Source organism: Thunnus thynnus, chromosome 11, assembly GCF_963924715.1.
Source record: "Thunnus thynnus chromosome 11, fThuThy2.1, whole genome shotgun sequence".
Classification (NCBI taxonomy): Eukaryota; Metazoa; Chordata; class Actinopteri; order Scombriformes; family Scombridae; genus Thunnus; species Thunnus thynnus.
The window spans coordinates 4,328,818-4,346,592 of record NC_089527.1 but is presented as its reverse complement, the minus strand read 5'-3'; the positions used below and the strand labels follow the sequence as shown (position 1 = coordinate 4,346,592).

General features: G+C 47.4%; 1 protein-coding gene across 1 annotated transcript in view; it reads right to left on the bottom strand.

Annotated features, from left to right (window-relative positions):
• col6a3 (collagen, type VI, alpha 3) overlaps window positions 1-17,775 on the bottom strand; it is a 78,262-nt gene that overhangs the window by 37,304 nt on the left and 23,183 nt on the right. The window contains exons 29-49 of the mRNA XM_067602796.1: window positions 17,127-17,720; window positions 16,293-16,892; window positions 15,428-16,021; window positions 14,594-15,193; window positions 13,729-14,322; window positions 12,895-13,494; window positions 12,029-12,622; window positions 11,195-11,794; window positions 10,329-10,922; window positions 9,495-10,094; window positions 8,629-9,222; window positions 7,795-8,394; window positions 6,929-7,522; window positions 6,095-6,694; window positions 5,229-5,822; window positions 4,395-4,994; window positions 3,529-4,122; window positions 2,695-3,294; window positions 1,829-2,422; window positions 995-1,594; window positions 130-723 (exon numbers count right to left, since the gene is read on the bottom strand). Of these exons, the coding sequence (XP_067458897.1) occupies window positions 130-723; window positions 995-1,594; window positions 1,829-2,422; window positions 2,695-3,294; window positions 3,529-4,122; window positions 4,395-4,994; window positions 5,229-5,822; window positions 6,095-6,694; window positions 6,929-7,522; window positions 7,795-8,394; window positions 8,629-9,222; window positions 9,495-10,094; window positions 10,329-10,922; window positions 11,195-11,794; window positions 12,029-12,622; window positions 12,895-13,494; window positions 13,729-14,322; window positions 14,594-15,193; window positions 15,428-16,021; window positions 16,293-16,892; window positions 17,127-17,720 (12,534 nt within the window). The remainder of the gene's footprint in view (window positions 1-129; window positions 724-994; window positions 1,595-1,828; window positions 2,423-2,694; window positions 3,295-3,528; window positions 4,123-4,394; window positions 4,995-5,228; window positions 5,823-6,094; window positions 6,695-6,928; window positions 7,523-7,794; window positions 8,395-8,628; window positions 9,223-9,494; window positions 10,095-10,328; window positions 10,923-11,194; window positions 11,795-12,028; window positions 12,623-12,894; window positions 13,495-13,728; window positions 14,323-14,593; window positions 15,194-15,427; window positions 16,022-16,292; window positions 16,893-17,126; window positions 17,721-17,775) is intronic.

The following is a 17,775-nucleotide window of genomic DNA, read 5'->3' as shown; positions in this document are numbered from 1 at the left end:
TAATGCTGGCACAAATGATTTTCTCCTAAGTGGCACTGGCTGACTCAAACTCAGTAAAAATACAATTTATTACACTTCAGTTTGCGTCCCACCATGATCGTGGGATGGAAAAATGGGTCACTTTCTTACCAGTTACTGTTGGTGTCATGGGCGTGGCCCTCACTAGCACTGTGCTCATTACAGAGGAGAGCTGTTCTTGGACACTGGGGAGGTCAGTGAAGTCAGACACTGATAGAGCGTAACTAGGGTCATATGATATCTTCTGCAGCTCTCTACTGTCAGAGTTCCTTGTTCCAATGCCGATGGCAAAGATGCCCTGCTGTTTGAGAGCAGAGGCTGGGGCATCTACATTGTCAAAAGAACTTCCACCATTTAGCAGGATCAACATCTGTGGAACACCTTGCAGGCGCCTACTCCCGGAGGAGTTTGTAAAGACGTTGTCCCTGACGTACTGGAGGGCTGCCCCGGTGTTGAGGGGTCTGCCTCCTTTGTGTTTCAGCCCTCTGACCGAATCCACAATATCCTCTCTGGTGGTGTACGTGTTCAGATAGAAATGGACCTCTGCATCTCTGCTGTACTGGACCACAGAGACACGGTCTTTGTTTTGTCCCACATTGAGTTTCTCCACCACTCTCTCAACAAAATCACGCATGGCAGGGAAGCCATTCCTTGTGCCATCGGAACCATCCAGAAGGAATACGATATCCTTTTTGGCAGTGTCAACTGAGAAAAAGACAGGAAGACAAACAATAAAAACCTCTGCAAAAAGCACGCTCGTGGCCTGATCATCAATTGGTGGGCGTGTTTTTTTGAAAGCGCCTAGCACTGCCTACTTCAATTTTAAAGACTTGGAAAGCACACCGCCACCTTTCTTTAAATGCACACATGGAACTAAACAAGTATCACACTTCATGACTTTCTTTCCTTCCTTCTAGTTAAAAAGAAGTCAGATAGCCCTTCAAGCCAGCAAGAGGATGTGCTTTTGTTGACATACCAGGTACAGTTGGTGACTCTGGGGTGACGTCAACAACCACAGCTTCCACGGAAGACTGAAGTTGTTGTTGGACACTGGGAAGGTCAGTGAATTCAGACACAGATAGAGCATAACTGGGGTCGTAGGATATCTTCTGCAGTTCTTTGCTATCAGAGCTCCTGGTTCCGATTGCAAAGGTCAAGACTCCCAGCTGTTTGAGAGCAGAAGCTGGTTCATCAACACTGTCAAAAGACCTTCCACCACTTAACAATATCAGCACCTGTGGGACTCCTTCCAGGCGCCTGCTTCCGGCAGAGGCCGTGAAGACATTATCCCTCACGAACTGGAGAGCTGCTCCAGTGTTGAGGGGTCTTCCGCCTTTGTGCCTCAAACCTTTAACAGTGTCAAGGACCTCGCCCTTTGTGGTGTACGTGTTCAGATAGAACTGGACAGCTGGATCTCTGCTGTACTGAACCACTGAGACACGGTCCTTGTTGTCATCCACACTGAGTGTCTCTACTACTCTTTGGACAAAGTCTCGCATAGCTGGGAATCCAGTTCTAGTACCATCAGATCCATCCAACAAGAACACAACATCCCTTCCTGGTGCCTTTCTGTCCACTAGGGAACACAAAATTTGAGACATATTTAGTTTCATGTGTCAAACCTTTCCCGTGTGAAAGTCAGATGATGAAAGCTGACCTCAACCTTTACGATTTACTCTATTAATGCTGGCACAAATGATTTTCTCCTAAGTGGCACTGGCTGACTCAAACTCAGTAAAAATACAATTTATTACACTTCAGTTTGCGTCCCACCATGATCGTGGGATGGAAAAATGGGTCACTTTCTTACCAGTTACTGTTGGTGTCATGGGCGTGGCCCTCACTAGCACTGTGCTCATTACAGAGGAGAGCTGATCTTGGACACTGGGGAGGTCAGTGAAGTCAGACACTGATAGAGCGTAACTAGGGTCATATGATATCTTCTGCAGCTCTCTACTGTCAGAGTTCCTTGTTCCAATGCCGATGGCAAAGATGCCCTGCTGTTTGAGAGCAGAGGCTGGGGCATCTACATTGTCAAAAGAACTTCCACCATTTAGCAGGATCAACATCTGTGGAACACCTTGCAGGCGCCTACTCCCGGAGGAGTTTGTAAAGACGTTGTCCCTGACGTACTGGAGGGCTGCCCCGGTGTTGAGGGGTCTGCCTCCTTTGTGTTTCAGCCCTCTGACCGAATCCACAATATCCTCTCTGGTGGTGTACGTGTTCAGATAGAAATGGACCTCTGCATCTCTGCTGTACTGGACCACAGAGACACGGTCTTTGTTTTGTCCCACATTGAGTTTCTCCACCACTCTCTCAACAAAATCACGCATGGCAGGGAAGCCATTCCTTGTGCCATCGGAACCATCCAGAAGGAATACGATATCCTTTTTGGCAGTGTCAACTGAGAAAAAGACAGGAAGACAAACAATAAAAACCTCTGCAAAAAGCACGCTCGTGGCCTGATCATCAATTGGTGGGCGTGTTTTTTTGAAAGCGCCTAGCACTGCCTACTTCAATTTTAAAGACTTGGAAAGCACACCGCCACCTTTCTTTAAATGCACACATGGAGCTAAACAAGTATCACACTTCATGACTTTCTTTCCTTCCTTCTAGTTAAAAAAAAAGTCAGACAGCCCTTCAAGCCAGCAAGAGGATGTGCTTTTGTTGACATACCAGGTACAGTTGGTGACTCTGGGGTGACGTCAACAACCACAGCTTCCACGGAAGACTGAAGTTGTTGTTGGACACTGGGAAGGTCAGTGAATTCAGACACAGATAGAGCATAACTGGGGTCGTAGGATATCTTCTGCAGTTCTTTGCTATCAGAGCTCCTGGTTCCGATTGCAAAGGTCAAGACTCCCAGCTGTTTGAGAGCAGAAGCTGGTTCATCAACACTGTCAAAAGACCTTCCACCACTTAACAATATCAGCACCTGTGGGACTCCTTCCAGGCGCCTGCTTCCGGCAGAGGCCGTGAAGACATTATCCCTCACGAACTGGAGAGCTGCTCCAGTGTTGAGGGGTCTTCCGCCTTTGTGCCTCAAACCTTTAACAGTGTCAAGGACCTCGCCCTTTGTGGTGTACGTGTTCAGATAGAACTGGACAGCTGGATCTCTGCTGTACTGAACCACTGAGACACGGTCCTTGTTGTCATCCACACTGAGTGTCTCTACTACTCTTTGGACAAAGTCTCGCATAGCTGGGAATCCAGTTCTAGTACCATCAGATCCATCCAACAAGAACACAACATCCCTTCCTGGTGCCTTTCTGTCCACTAGGGAACACAAAATTTGAGACATATTTAGTTTCATGTGTCAAACCTTTCCCGTGTGAAAGTCAGATGATGAAAGCTGACCTCAACCTTTACGATTTACTCTATTAATGCTGGCACAAATGATTTTCTCCTAAGTGGCACTGGCTGACTCAAACTCAGTAAAAATACAATTTATTACACTTCAGTTTGCGTCCCACCATGATCGTGGGATGGAAAAATGGGTCACTTTCTTACCAGTTACTGTTGGTGTCATGGGCGTGGCCCTCACTAGCACTGTGCTCATTACAGAGGAGAGCTGATCTTGGACACTGGGGAGGTCAGTGAAGTCAGACACTGATAGAGCGTAACTAGGGTCATATGATATCTTCTGCAGCTCTCTACTGTCAGAGTTCCTTGTTCCAATGCCGATGGCAAAGATGCCCTGCTGTTTGAGAGCAGAGGCTGGGGCATCTACATTGTCAAAAGAACTTCCACCATTTAGCAGGATCAACATCTGTGGAACACCTTGCAGGCGCCTACTCCCGGAGGAGTTTGTAAAGACGTTGTCCCTGACGTACTGGAGGGCTGCCCCGGTGTTGAGGGGTCTGCCTCCTTTGTGTTTCAGCCCTCTGACCGAATCCACAATATCCTCTCTGGTGGTGTACGTGTTCAGATAGAAATGGACCTCTGCATCTCTGCTGTACTGGACCACAGAGACACGGTCTTTGTTTTGTCCCACATTGAGTTTCTCCACCACTCTCTCAACAAAATCACGCATGGCAGGGAAGCCATTCCTTGTGCCATCGGAACCATCCAGAAGGAATACGATATCCTTTTTGGCAGTGTCAACTGAGAAAAAGACAGGAAGACAAACAATAAAAACCTCTGCAAAAAGCACGCTCGTGGCCTGATCATCAATTGGTGGGCGTGTTTTTTTGAAAGCGCCTAGCACTGCCTACTTCAATTTTAAAGACTTGGAAAGCACACCGCCACCTTTCTTTAAATGCACACATGGAGCTAAACAAGTATCACACTTCATGACTTTCTTTCCTTCCTTCTAGTTAAAAAAAAAGTCAGACAGCCCTTCAAGCCAGCAAGAGGATGTGCTTTTGTTGACATACCAGGTACAGTTGGTGACTCTGGGGTGACGTCAACAACCACAGCTTCCACGGAAGACTGAAGTTGTTGTTGGACACTGGGAAGGTCAGTGAATTCAGACACAGATAGAGCATAACTGGGGTCGTAGGATATCTTCTGCAGTTCTTTGCTATCAGAGCTCCTGGTTCCGATTGCAAAGGTCAAGACTCCCAGCTGTTTGAGAGCAGAAGCTGGTTCATCAACACTGTCAAAAGACCTTCCACCACTTAACAATATCAGCACCTGTGGGACTCCTTCCAGGCGCCTGCTTCCGGCAGAGGCCGTGAAGACATTATCCCTCACGAACTGGAGAGCTGCTCCAGTGTTGAGGGGTCTTCCGCCTTTGTGCCTCAAACCTTTAACAGTGTCAAGGACCTCGCCCTTTGTGGTGTACGTGTTCAGATAGAACTGGACAGCTGGATCTCTGCTGTACTGAACCACTGAGACACGGTCCTTGTTGTCATCCACACTGAGTGTCTCTACTACTCTTTGGACAAAGTCTCGCATAGCTGGGAATCCAGTTCTAGTACCATCAGATCCATCCAACAAGAACACAACATCCCTTCCTGGTGCCTTTCTGTCCACTAGGGAACACAAAATTTGAGACATATTTAGTTTCATGTGTCAAACCTTTCCCGTGTGAAAGTCAGATGATGAAAGCTGACCTCAACCTTTACGATTTACTCTATTAATGCTGGCACAAATGATTTTCTCCTAAGTGGCACTGGCTGACTCAAACTCAGTAAAAATACAATTTATTACACTTCAGTTTGCGTCCCACCATGATCGTGGGATGGAAAAATGGGTCACTTTCTTACCAGTTACTGTTGGTGTCATGGGCGTGGCCCTCACTAGCACTGTGCTCATTACAGAGGAGAGCTGATCTTGGACACTGGGGAGGTCAGTGAAGTCAGACACTGATAGAGCGTAACTAGGGTCATATGATATCTTCTGCAGCTCTCTACTGTCAGAGTTCCTTGTTCCAATGCCGATGGCAAAGATGCCCTGCTGTTTGAGAGCAGAGGCTGGGGCATCTACATTGTCAAAAGAACTTCCACCATTTAGCAGGATCAACATCTGTGGAACACCTTGCAGGCGCCTACTCCCGGAGGAGTTTGTAAAGACGTTGTCCCTGACGTACTGGAGGGCTGCCCCGGTGTTGAGGGGTCTGCCTCCTTTGTGTTTCAGCCCTCTGACCGAATCCACAATATCCTCTCTGGTGGTGTACGTGTTCAGATAGAAATGGACCTCTGCATCTCTGCTGTACTGGACCACAGAGACACGGTCTTTGTTTTGTCCCACATTGAGTTTCTCCACCACTCTCTCAACAAAATCACGCATGGCAGGGAAGCCATTCCTTGTGCCATCGGAACCATCCAGAAGGAATACGATATCCTTTTTGGCAGTGTCAACTGAGAAAAAGACAGGAAGACAAACAATAAAAACCTCTGCAAAAAGCACGCTCGTGGCCTGATCATCAATTGGTGGGCGTGTTTTTTTGAAAGCGCCTAGCACTGCCTACTTCAATTTTAAAGACTTGGAAAGCACACCGCCACCTTTCTTTAAATGCACACATGGAGCTAAACAAGTATCACACTTCATGACTTTCTTTCCTTCCTTCTAGTTAAAAAAAAAGTCAGACAGCCCTTCAAGCCAGCAAGAGGATGTGCTTTTGTTGACATACCAGGTACAGTTGGTGACTCTGGGGTGACGTCAACAACCACAGCTTCCACGGAAGACTGAAGTTGTTGTTGGACACTGGGAAGGTCAGTGAATTCAGACACAGATAGAGCATAACTGGGGTCGTAGGATATCTTCTGCAGTTCTTTGCTATCAGAGCTCCTGGTTCCGATTGCAAAGGTCAAGACTCCCAGCTGTTTGAGAGCAGAAGCTGGTTCATCAACACTGTCAAAAGACCTTCCACCACTTAACAATATCAGCACCTGTGGGACTCCTTCCAGGCGCCTGCTTCCGGCAGAGGCCGTGAAGACATTATCCCTCACGAACTGGAGAGCTGCTCCAGTGTTGAGGGGTCTTCCGCCTTTGTGCCTCAAACCTTTAACAGTGTCAAGGACCTCGCCCTTTGTGGTGTACGTGTTCAGATAGAACTGGACAGCTGGATCTCTGCTGTACTGAACCACTGAGACACGGTCCTTGTTGTCATCCACACTGAGTGTCTCTACTACTCTTTGGACAAAGTCTCGCATAGCTGGGAATCCAGTTCTAGTACCATCAGATCCATCCAACAAGAACACAACATCCCTTCCTGGTGCCTTTCTGTCCACTAGGGAACACAAAATTTGAGACATATTTAGTTTCATGTGTCAAACCTTTCCCGTGTGAAAGTCAGATGATGAAAGCTGACCTCAACCTTTACGATTTACTCTATTAATGCTGGCACAAATGATTTTCTCCTAAGTGGCACTGGCTGACTCAAACTCAGTAAAAATACAATTTATTACACTTCAGTTTGCGTCCCACCATGATCGTGGGATGGAAAAATGGGTCACTTTCTTACCAGTTACTGTTGGTGTCATGGGCGTGGCCCTCACTAGCACTGTGCTCATTACAGAGGAGAGCTGATCTTGGACACTGGGGAGGTCAGTGAAGTCAGACACTGATAGAGCGTAACTAGGGTCATATGATATCTTCTGCAGCTCTCTACTGTCAGAGTTCCTTGTTCCAATGCCGATGGCAAAGATGCCCTGCTGTTTGAGAGCAGAGGCTGGGGCATCTACATTGTCAAAAGAACTTCCACCATTTAGCAGGATCAACATCTGTGGAACACCTTGCAGGCGCCTACTCCCGGAGGAGTTTGTAAAGACGTTGTCCCTGACGTACTGGAGGGCTGCCCCGGTGTTGAGGGGTCTGCCTCCTTTGTGTTTCAGCCCTCTGACCGAATCCACAATATCCTCTCTGGTGGTGTACGTGTTCAGATAGAAATGGACCTCTGCATCTCTGCTGTACTGGACCACAGAGACACGGTCTTTGTTTTGTCCCACATTGAGTTTCTCCACCACTCTCTCAACAAAATCACGCATGGCAGGGAAGCCATTCCTTGTGCCATCGGAACCATCCAGAAGGAATACGATATCCTTTTTGGCAGTGTCAACTGAGAAAAAGACAGGAAGACAAACAATAAAAACCTCTGCAAAAAGCACGCTCGTGGCCTGATCATCAATTGGTGGGCGTGTTTTTTTGAAAGCGCCTAGCACTGCCTACTTCAATTTTAAAGACTTGGAAAGCACACCGCCACCTTTCTTTAAATGCACACATGGAGCTAAACAAGTATCACACTTCATGACTTTCTTTCCTTCCTTCTAGTTAAAAAAAAAGTCAGACAGCCCTTCAAGCCAGCAAGAGGATGTGCTTTTGTTGACATACCAGGTACAGTTGGTGACTCTGGGGTGACGTCAACAACCACAGCTTCCACGGAAGACTGAAGTTGTTGTTGGACACTGGGAAGGTCAGTGAATTCAGACACAGATAGAGCATAACTGGGGTCGTAGGATATCTTCTGCAGTTCTTTGCTATCAGAGCTCCTGGTTCCGATTGCAAAGGTCAAGACTCCCAGCTGTTTGAGAGCAGAAGCTGGTTCATCAACACTGTCAAAAGACCTTCCACCACTTAACAATATCAGCACCTGTGGGACTCCTTCCAGGCGCCTGCTTCCGGCAGAGGCCGTGAAGACATTATCCCTCACGAACTGGAGAGCTGCTCCAGTGTTGAGGGGTCTTCCGCCTTTGTGCCTCAAACCTTTAACAGTGTCAAGGACCTCGCCCTTTGTGGTGTACGTGTTCAGATAGAACTGGACAGCTGGATCTCTGCTGTACTGAACCACTGAGACACGGTCCTTGTTGTCATCCACACTGAGTGTCTCTACTACTCTTTGGACAAAGTCTCGCATAGCTGGGAATCCAGTTCTAGTACCATCAGATCCATCCAACAAGAACACAACATCCCTTCCTGGTGCCTTTCTGTCCACTAGGGAACACAAAATTTGAGACATATTTAGTTTCATGTGTCAAACCTTTCCCGTGTGAAAGTCAGATGATGAAAGCTGACCTCAACCTTTACGATTTACTCTATTAATGCTGGCACAAATGATTTTCTCCTAAGTGGCACTGGCTGACTCAAACTCAGTAAAAATACAATTTATTACACTTCAGTTTGCGTCCCACCATGATCGTGGGATGGAAAAATGGGTCACTTTCTTACCAGTTACTGTTGGTGTCATGGGCGTGGCCCTCACTAGCACTGTGCTCATTACAGAGGAGAGCTGATCTTGGACACTGGGGAGGTCAGTGAAGTCAGACACTGATAGAGCGTAACTAGGGTCATATGATATCTTCTGCAGCTCTCTACTGTCAGAGTTCCTTGTTCCAATGCCGATGGCAAAGATGCCCTGCTGTTTGAGAGCAGAGGCTGGGGCATCTACATTGTCAAAAGAACTTCCACCATTTAGCAGGATCAACATCTGTGGAACACCTTGCAGGCGCCTACTCCCGGAGGAGTTTGTAAAGACGTTGTCCCTGACGTACTGGAGGGCTGCCCCGGTGTTGAGGGGTCTGCCTCCTTTGTGTTTCAGCCCTCTGACCGAATCCACAATATCCTCTCTGGTGGTGTACGTGTTCAGATAGAAATGGACCTCTGCATCTCTGCTGTACTGGACCACAGAGACACGGTCTTTGTTTTGTCCCACATTGAGTTTCTCCACCACTCTCTCAACAAAATCACGCATGGCAGGGAAGCCATTCCTTGTGCCATCGGAACCATCCAGAAGGAATACGATATCCTTTTTGGCAGTGTCAACTGAGAAAAAGACAGGAAGACAAACAATAAAAACCTCTGCAAAAAGCACGCTCGTGGCCTGATCATCAATTGGTGGGCGTGTTTTTTTGAAAGCGCCTAGCACTGCCTACTTCAATTTTAAAGACTTGGAAAGCACACCGCCACCTTTCTTTAAATGCACACATGGAGCTAAACAAGTATCACACTTCATGACTTTCTTTCCTTCCTTCTAGTTAAAAAAAAAGTCAGACAGCCCTTCAAGCCAGCAAGAGGATGTGCTTTTGTTGACATACCAGGTACAGTTGGTGACTCTGGGGTGACGTCAACAACCACAGCTTCCACGGAAGACTGAAGTTGTTGTTGGACACTGGGAAGGTCAGTGAATTCAGACACAGATAGAGCATAACTGGGGTCGTAGGATATCTTCTGCAGTTCTTTGCTATCAGAGCTCCTGGTTCCGATTGCAAAGGTCAAGACTCCCAGCTGTTTGAGAGCAGAAGCTGGTTCATCAACACTGTCAAAAGACCTTCCACCACTTAACAATATCAGCACCTGTGGGACTCCTTCCAGGCGCCTGCTTCCGGCAGAGGCCGTGAAGACATTATCCCTCACGAACTGGAGAGCTGCTCCAGTGTTGAGGGGTCTTCCGCCTTTGTGCCTCAAACCTTTAACAGTGTCAAGGACCTCGCCCTTTGTGGTGTACGTGTTCAGATAGAACTGGACAGCTGGATCTCTGCTGTACTGAACCACTGAGACACGGTCCTTGTTGTCATCCACACTGAGTGTCTCTACTACTCTTTGGACAAAGTCTCGCATAGCTGGGAATCCAGTTCTAGTACCATCAGATCCATCCAACAAGAACACAACATCCCTTCCTGGTGCCTTTCTGTCCACTAGGGAACACAAAATTTGAGACATATTTAGTTTCATGTGTCAAACCTTTCCCGTGTGAAAGTCAGATGATGAAAGCTGACCTCAACCTTTACGATTTACTCTATTAATGCTGGCACAAATGATTTTCTCCTAAGTGGCACTGGCTGACTCAAACTCAGTAAAAATACAATTTATTACACTTCAGTTTGCGTCCCACCATGATCGTGGGATGGAAAAATGGGTCAACTTCTTACCAGTTATTGTTGGTGTCATGGGCGTGGCCCTCACTAGCACTGTGCTCATTACAGAGGAGAGCTGTTCTTGGACACTGGGGAGGTCAGTGAAGTCAGACACTGATAGAGCGTAACTAGGGTCATATGATATCTTCTGCAGCTCTCTACTGTCAGAGTTCCTTGTTCCAATGCCGATGGCAAAGATGCCCTGCTGTTTGAGAGCAGAGGCTGGGGCATCTACATTGTCAAAAGAACTTCCACCATTTAGCAGGATCAACATCTGTGGAACACCTTGCAGGCGCCTACTCCCGGAGGAGTTTGTAAAGACGTTGTCCCTGACGTACTGGAGGGCTGCCCCGGTGTTGAGGGGTCTGCCTCCTTTGTGTTTCAGCCCTCTGACCGAATCCACAATATCCTCTCTGGTGGTGTACGTGTTCAGATAGAAATGGACCTCTGCATCTCTGCTGTACTGGACCACAGAGACACGGTCTTTGTTTTGTCCCACATTGAGTTTCTCCACCACTCTCTCAACAAAATCACGCATGGCAGGGAAGCCATTCCTTGTGCCATCGGAACCATCCAGAAGGAATACGATATCCTTTTTGGCAGTGTCAACTGAGAAAAAGACAGGAAGACAAACAATAAAAACCTCTGCAAAAAGCACGCTCGTGGCCTGATCATCAATTGGTGGGTGTGTTTTTTTGAAAGCGCCTAGCACTGCCTACTTCAATTTTAAAGACTTGGAAAGCACACCGCCACCTTTCTTTAAATGCACACATGGAGCTAAACAAGTATCACACTTCATGACTTTCTTTCCTTCCTTCTAGTTAAAAAAAAAGTCAGACAGCCCTTCAAGCCAGCAAGAGGATGTGCTTTTGTTGACATACCAGGTACAGTTGGTGACTCTGGGGTGACGTCAACAACCACAGCTTCCACGGAAGACTGAAGTTGTTGTTGGACACTGGGAAGGTCAGTGAATTCAGACACAGATAGAGCATAACTGGGGTCGTAGGATATCTTCTGCAGTTCTTTGCTATCAGAGCTCCTGGTTCCGATTGCAAAGGTCAAGACTCCCAGCTGTTTGAGAGCAGAAGCTGGTTCATCAACACTGTCAAAAGACCTTCCACCACTTAACAATATCAGCACCTGTGGGACTCCTTCCAGGCGCCTGCTTCCGGCAGAGGCCGTGAAGACATTATCCCTCACGAACTGGAGAGCTGCTCCAGTGTTGAGGGGTCTTCCGCCTTTGTGCCTCAAACCTTTAACAGTGTCAAGGACCTCGCCCTTTGTGGTGTACGTGTTCAGATAGAACTGGACAGCTGGATCTCTGCTGTACTGAACCACTGAGACACGGTCCTTGTTGTCATCCACACTGAGTGTCTCTACTACTCTTTGGACAAAGTCTCGCATAGCTGGGAATCCAGTTCTAGTACCATCAGATCCATCCAACAAGAACACAACATCCCTTCCTGGTGCCTTTCTGTCCACTAGGGAACACAAAATTTGAGACATATTTAGTTTCATGTGTCAAACCTTTCCCGTGTGAAAGTCAGATGATGAAAGCTGACCTCAACCTTTACGATTTACTCTATTAATGCTGGCACAAATGATTTTCTCCTAAGTGGCACTGGCTGACTCAAACTCAGTAAAAATACAATTTATTACACTTCAGTTTGCGTCCCACCATGATCGTGGGATGGAAAAATGGGTCAACTTCTTACCAGTTATTGTTGGTGTCATGGGCGTGGCCCTCACTAGCACTGTGCTCATTACAGAGGAGAGCTGTTCTTGGACACTGGGGAGGTCAGTGAAGTCAGACACTGATAGAGCGTAACTAGGGTCATATGATATCTTCTGCAGCTCTCTACTGTCAGAGTTCCTTGTTCCAATGCCGATGGCAAAGATGCCCTGCTGTTTGAGAGCAGAGGCTGGGGCATCTACATTGTCAAAAGAACTTCCACCATTTAGCAGGATCAACATCTGTGGAACACCTTGCAGGCGCCTACTCCCGGAGGAGTTTGTAAAGACGTTGTCCCTGACGTACTGGAGGGCTGCCCCGGTGTTGAGGGGTCTGCCTCCTTTGTGTTTCAGCCCTCTGACCGAATCCACAATATCCTCTCTGGTGGTGTACGTGTTCAGATAGAAATGGACCTCTGCATCTCTGCTGTACTGGACCACAGAGACACGGTCTTTGTTTTGTCCCACATTGAGTTTCTCCACCACTCTCTCAACAAAATCACGCATGGCAGGGAAGCCATTCCTTGTGCCATCGGAACCATCCAGAAGGAATACGATATCCTTTTTGGCAGTGTCAACTGAGAAAAAGACAGGAAGACAAACAATAAAAACCTCTGCAAAAAGCACGCTCGTGGCCTGATCATCAATTGGTGGGCGTGTTTTTTTGAAAGCGCCTAGCACTGCCTACTTCAATTTTAAAGACTTGGAAAGCACACCGCCACCTTTCTTTAAATGCACACATGGAGCTAAACAAGTATCACACTTCATGACTTTCTTTCCTTCCTTCTAGTTAAAAAAAAAGTCAGACAGCCCTTCAAGCCAGCAAGAGGATGTGCTTTTGTTGACATACCAGGTACAGTTGGTGACTCTGGGGTGACGTCAACAACCACAGCTTCCACGGAAGACTGAAGTTGTTGTTGGACACTGGGAAGGTCAGTGAATTCAGACACAGATAGAGCATAACTGGGGTCGTAGGATATCTTCTGCAGTTCTTTGCTATCAGAGCTCCTGGTTCCGATTGCAAAGGTCAAGACTCCCAGCTGTTTGAGAGCAGAAGCTGGTTCATCAACACTGTCAAAAGACCTTCCACCACTTAACAATATCAGCACCTGTGGGACTCCTTCCAGGCGCCTGCTTCCGGCAGAGGCCGTGAAGACATTATCCCTCACGAACTGGAGAGCTGCTCCAGTGTTGAGGGGTCTTCCGCCTTTGTGCCTCAAACCTTTAACAGTGTCAAGGACCTCGCCCTTTGTGGTGTACGTGTTCAGATAGAACTGGACAGCTGGATCTCTGCTGTACTGAACCACTGAGACACGGTCCTTGTTGTCATCCACACTGAGTGTCTCTACTACTCTTTGGACAAAGTCTCGCATAGCTGGGAATCCAGTTCTAGTACCATCAGATCCATCCAACAAGAACACAACATCCCTTCCTGGTGCCTTTCTGTCCACTAGGGAACACAAAATTTGAGACATATTTAGTTTCATGTGTCAAACCTTTCCCGTGTGAAAGTCAGATGATGAAAGCTGACCTCAACCTTTACGATTTACTCTATTAATGCTGGCACAAATGATTTTCTCCTAAGTGGCACTGGCTGACTCAAACTCAGTAAAAATACAATTTATTACACTTCAGTTTGCGTCCCACCATGATCGTGGGATGGAAAAATGGGTCACTTTCTTACCAGTTACTGTTGGTGTCATGGGCGTGGCCCTCACTAGCACTGTGCTCATTACAGAGGAGAGCTGTTCTTGGACACTGGGGAGGTCAGTGAAGTCAGACACTGATAGAGCGTAACTAGGGTCATATGATATCTTCTGCAGCTCTCTACTGTCAGAGTTCCTTGTTCCAATGCCGATGGCAAAGATGCCCTGCTGTTTGAGAGCAGAGGCTGGGGCATCTACATTGTCAAAAGAACTTCCACCATTTAGCAGGATCAACATCTGTGGAACACCTTGCAGGCGCCTACTCCCGGAGGAGTTTGTAAAGACGTTGTCCCTGACGTACTGGAGGGCTGCCCCGGTGTTGAGGGGTCTGCCTCCTTTGTGTTTCAGCCCTCTGACCGAATCCACAATATCCTCTCTGGTGGTGTACGTGTTCAGATAGAAATGGACCTCTGCATCTCTGCTGTACTGGACCACAGAGACACGGTCTTTGTTTTGTCCCACATTGAGTTTCTCCACCACTCTCTCAACAAAATCACGCATGGCAGGGAAGCCATTCCTTGTGCCATCGGAACCATCCAGAAGGAATACGATATCCTTTTTGGCAGTGTCAACTGAGAAAAAGACAGGAAGACAAACAATAAAAACCTCTGCAAAAAGCACGCTCGTGGCCTGATCATCAATTGGTGGGCGTGTTTTTTTGAAAGCGCCTAGCACTGCCTACTTCAATTTTAAAGACTTGGAAAGCACACCGCCACCTTTCTTTAAATGCACACATGGAGCTAAACAAGTATCACACTTCATGACTTTCTTTCCTTCCTTCTAGTTAAAAAGAAGTCAGATAGCCCTTTAAGCCAGCAAGAGGATGTGCTTTTGTTGACATACCAGGTACAGTTGGTGACTCTGGGGTGACGTCAACAACCACAGCTTCCACGGAAGACTGAAGTTGTTGTTGGACACTGGGAAGGTCAGTGAATTCAGACACAGATAGAGCATAACTGGGGTCGTAGGATATCTTCTGCAGTTCTTTGCTATCAGAGCTCCTGGTTCCGATTGCAAAGGTCAAGACTCCCAGCTGTTTGAGAGCAGAAGCTGGTTCATCAACACTGTCAAAAGACCTTCCACCACTTAACAATATCAGCACCTGTGGGACTCCTTCCAGGCGCCTGCTTCCGGCAGAGGCCGTGAAGACATTATCCCTCACGAACTGGAGAGCTGCTCCAGTGTTGAGGGGTCTTCCGCCTTTGTGCCTCAAACCTTTAACAGTGTCAAGGACCTCGCCCTTTGTGGTGTACGTGTTCAGATAGAACTGGACAGCTGGATCTCTGCTGTACTGAACCACTGAGACACGGTCCTTGTTGTCATCCACACTGAGTGTCTCTACTACTCTTTGGACAAAGTCTCGCATAGCTGGGAATCCAGTTCTAGTACCATCAGATCCATCCAACAAGAACACAACATCCCTTCCTGGTGCCTTTCTGTCCACTAGGGAACACAAAATTTGAGACATATTTAGTTTCATGTGTCAAACCTTTCCCGTGTGAAAGTCAGATGATGAAAGCTGACCTCAACCTTTACGATTTACTCTATTAATGCTGGCACAAATGATTTTCTCCTAAGTGGCACTGGCTGACTCAAACTCAGTAAAAATACAATTTATTACACTTCAGTTTGCGTCCCACCATGATCGTGGGATGGAAAAATGGGTCACTTTCTTACCAGTTACTGTTGGTGTCATGGGCGTGGCCCTCACTAGCACTGTGCTCATTACAGAGGAGAGCTGTTCTTGGACACTGGGGAGGTCAGTGAAGTCAGACACTGATAGAGCGTAACTAGGGTCATATGATATCTTCTGCAGCTCTCTACTGTCAGAGTTCCTTGTTCCAATGCCGATGGCAAAGATGCCCTGCTGTTTGAGAGCAGAGGCTGGGGCATCTACATTGTCAAAAGAACTTCCACCATTTAGCAGGATCAACATCTGTGGAACACCTTGCAGGCGCCTACTCCCGGAGGAGTTTGTAAAGACGTTGTCCCTGACGTACTGGAGGGCTGCCCCGGTGTTGAGGGGTCTGCCTCCTTTGTGTTTCAGCCCTCTGACCGAATCCACAATATCCTCTCTGGTGGTGTACGTGTTCAGATAGAAATGGACCTCTGCATCTCTGCTGTACTGGACCACAGAGACACGGTCTTTGTTTTGTCCCACATTGAGTTTCTCCACCACTCTCTCAACAAAATCACGCATGGCAGGGAAGCCATTCCTTGTGCCATCGGAACCATCCAGAAGGAATACGATATCCTTTTTGGCAGTGTCAACTGAGAAAAAGACAGGAAGACAAACAATAAAAACCTCTGCAAAAAGCACGCTCGTGGCCTGATCATCAATTGGTGGGCGTGTTTTTTTGAAAGCGCCTAGCACTGCCTACTTCAATTTTAAAGACTTGGAAAGCACACCGCCACCTTTCTTTAAATGCACACATGGAGCTAAACAAGTATCACACTTCATGACTTTCTTTCCTTCCTTCTAGTTAAAAAAAAGTCAGATAGCCCTTCAAGCCAGCAAGAGGATGTGCTTTTGTTGACATACCAGGTACAGTTGGTGACTCTGGGGTGACGTCAACAACCACAGCTTCCACGGAAGACTGAAGTTGTTGTTGGACACTGGGAAGGTCAGTGAATTCAGACACAGATAGAGCATAACTGGGGTCGTAGGATATCTTCTGCAGTTCTTTGCTATCAGAGCTCCTGGTTCCGATTGCAAAGGTCAAGACTCCCAGCTGTTTGAGAGCAGAAGCTGGTTCATCAACACTGTCAAAAGACCTTCCACCACTTAACAATATCAGCACCTGTGGGACTCCTTCCAGGCGCCTGCTTCCGGCAGAGGCCGTGAAGACATTATCCCTCACGAACTGGAGAGCTGCTCCAGTGTTGAGGGGTCTTCCGCCTTTGTGCCTCAAACCTTTAACAGTGTCAAGGACCTCGCCCTTTGTGGTGTACGTGTTCAGATAGAACTGGACAGCTGGATCTCTGCTGTACTGAACCACTGAGACACGGTCCTTGTTGTCATCCACACTGAGTGTCTCCACTACTCTTTGGACAAAGTCTCGCATAGCTGGGAATCCAGTTCTAGTACCATCAGATCCATCCAACAAGAACACAACATCCCTTCCTGGTGCCTTTCTGTCCACTAGGGAACACAAAATTTGAGACATATTTAGTTTCATGTGTCAAACCTTTCCCGTGTGAAAGTCAGATGATGAAAGCTGACCTCAACCTTTACGATTTACTCTATTAATGCTGGCACAAATGATTTTCTCCTAAGTGGCACTGGCTGACTCAAACTCAGTAAAAATACAATTTATTACACTTCAGTTTGCGTCCCACCATGATCGTGGGATGGAAAAATGGGTCACTTTCTTACCAGTTACTGTTGGTGTCATGGGCGTGGCCCTCACTAGCACTGTGCTCATTACAGAGGAGAGCTGTTCTTGGACACTGGGGAGGTCAGTGAAGTCAGACACTGATAGAGCGTAACTAGGGTCATATGATATCTTCTGCAGCTCTCTACTGTCAGAGTTCCTTGTTCCAATGCCGATGGCAAAGATGCCCTGCTGTTTGAGAGCAGAGGCTGGGGCATCTACATTGTCAAAAGAACTTCCACCATTTAGCAGGATCAACATCTGTGGAACACCTTGCAGGCGCCTACTCCCGGAGGAGTTTGTAAAGACATTGTCCCTGACGTACTGGAGGGCTGCCCCGGTGTTGAGGGGTCTGCCTCCTTTGTGTTTCAGCCCTCTGACCGAATCCACAATATCCTCTCTGGTGGTGTACGTGTTCAGATAGAAATGGACCTCTGCATCTCTGCTGTACTGGACCACAGAGACACGGTCTTTGTTTTGTCCCACATTGAGTTTCTCCACCACTCTCTCAACAAAATCACGCATGGCAGGGAAGCCATTCCTTGTGCCATCGGAACCATCCAGAAGGAATACGATATCCTTTTTGGCAGTGTCAACTGAGAAAAAGACAGGAAGACAAACAATAAAAACCTCTGCAAAAAGCACGCTCGT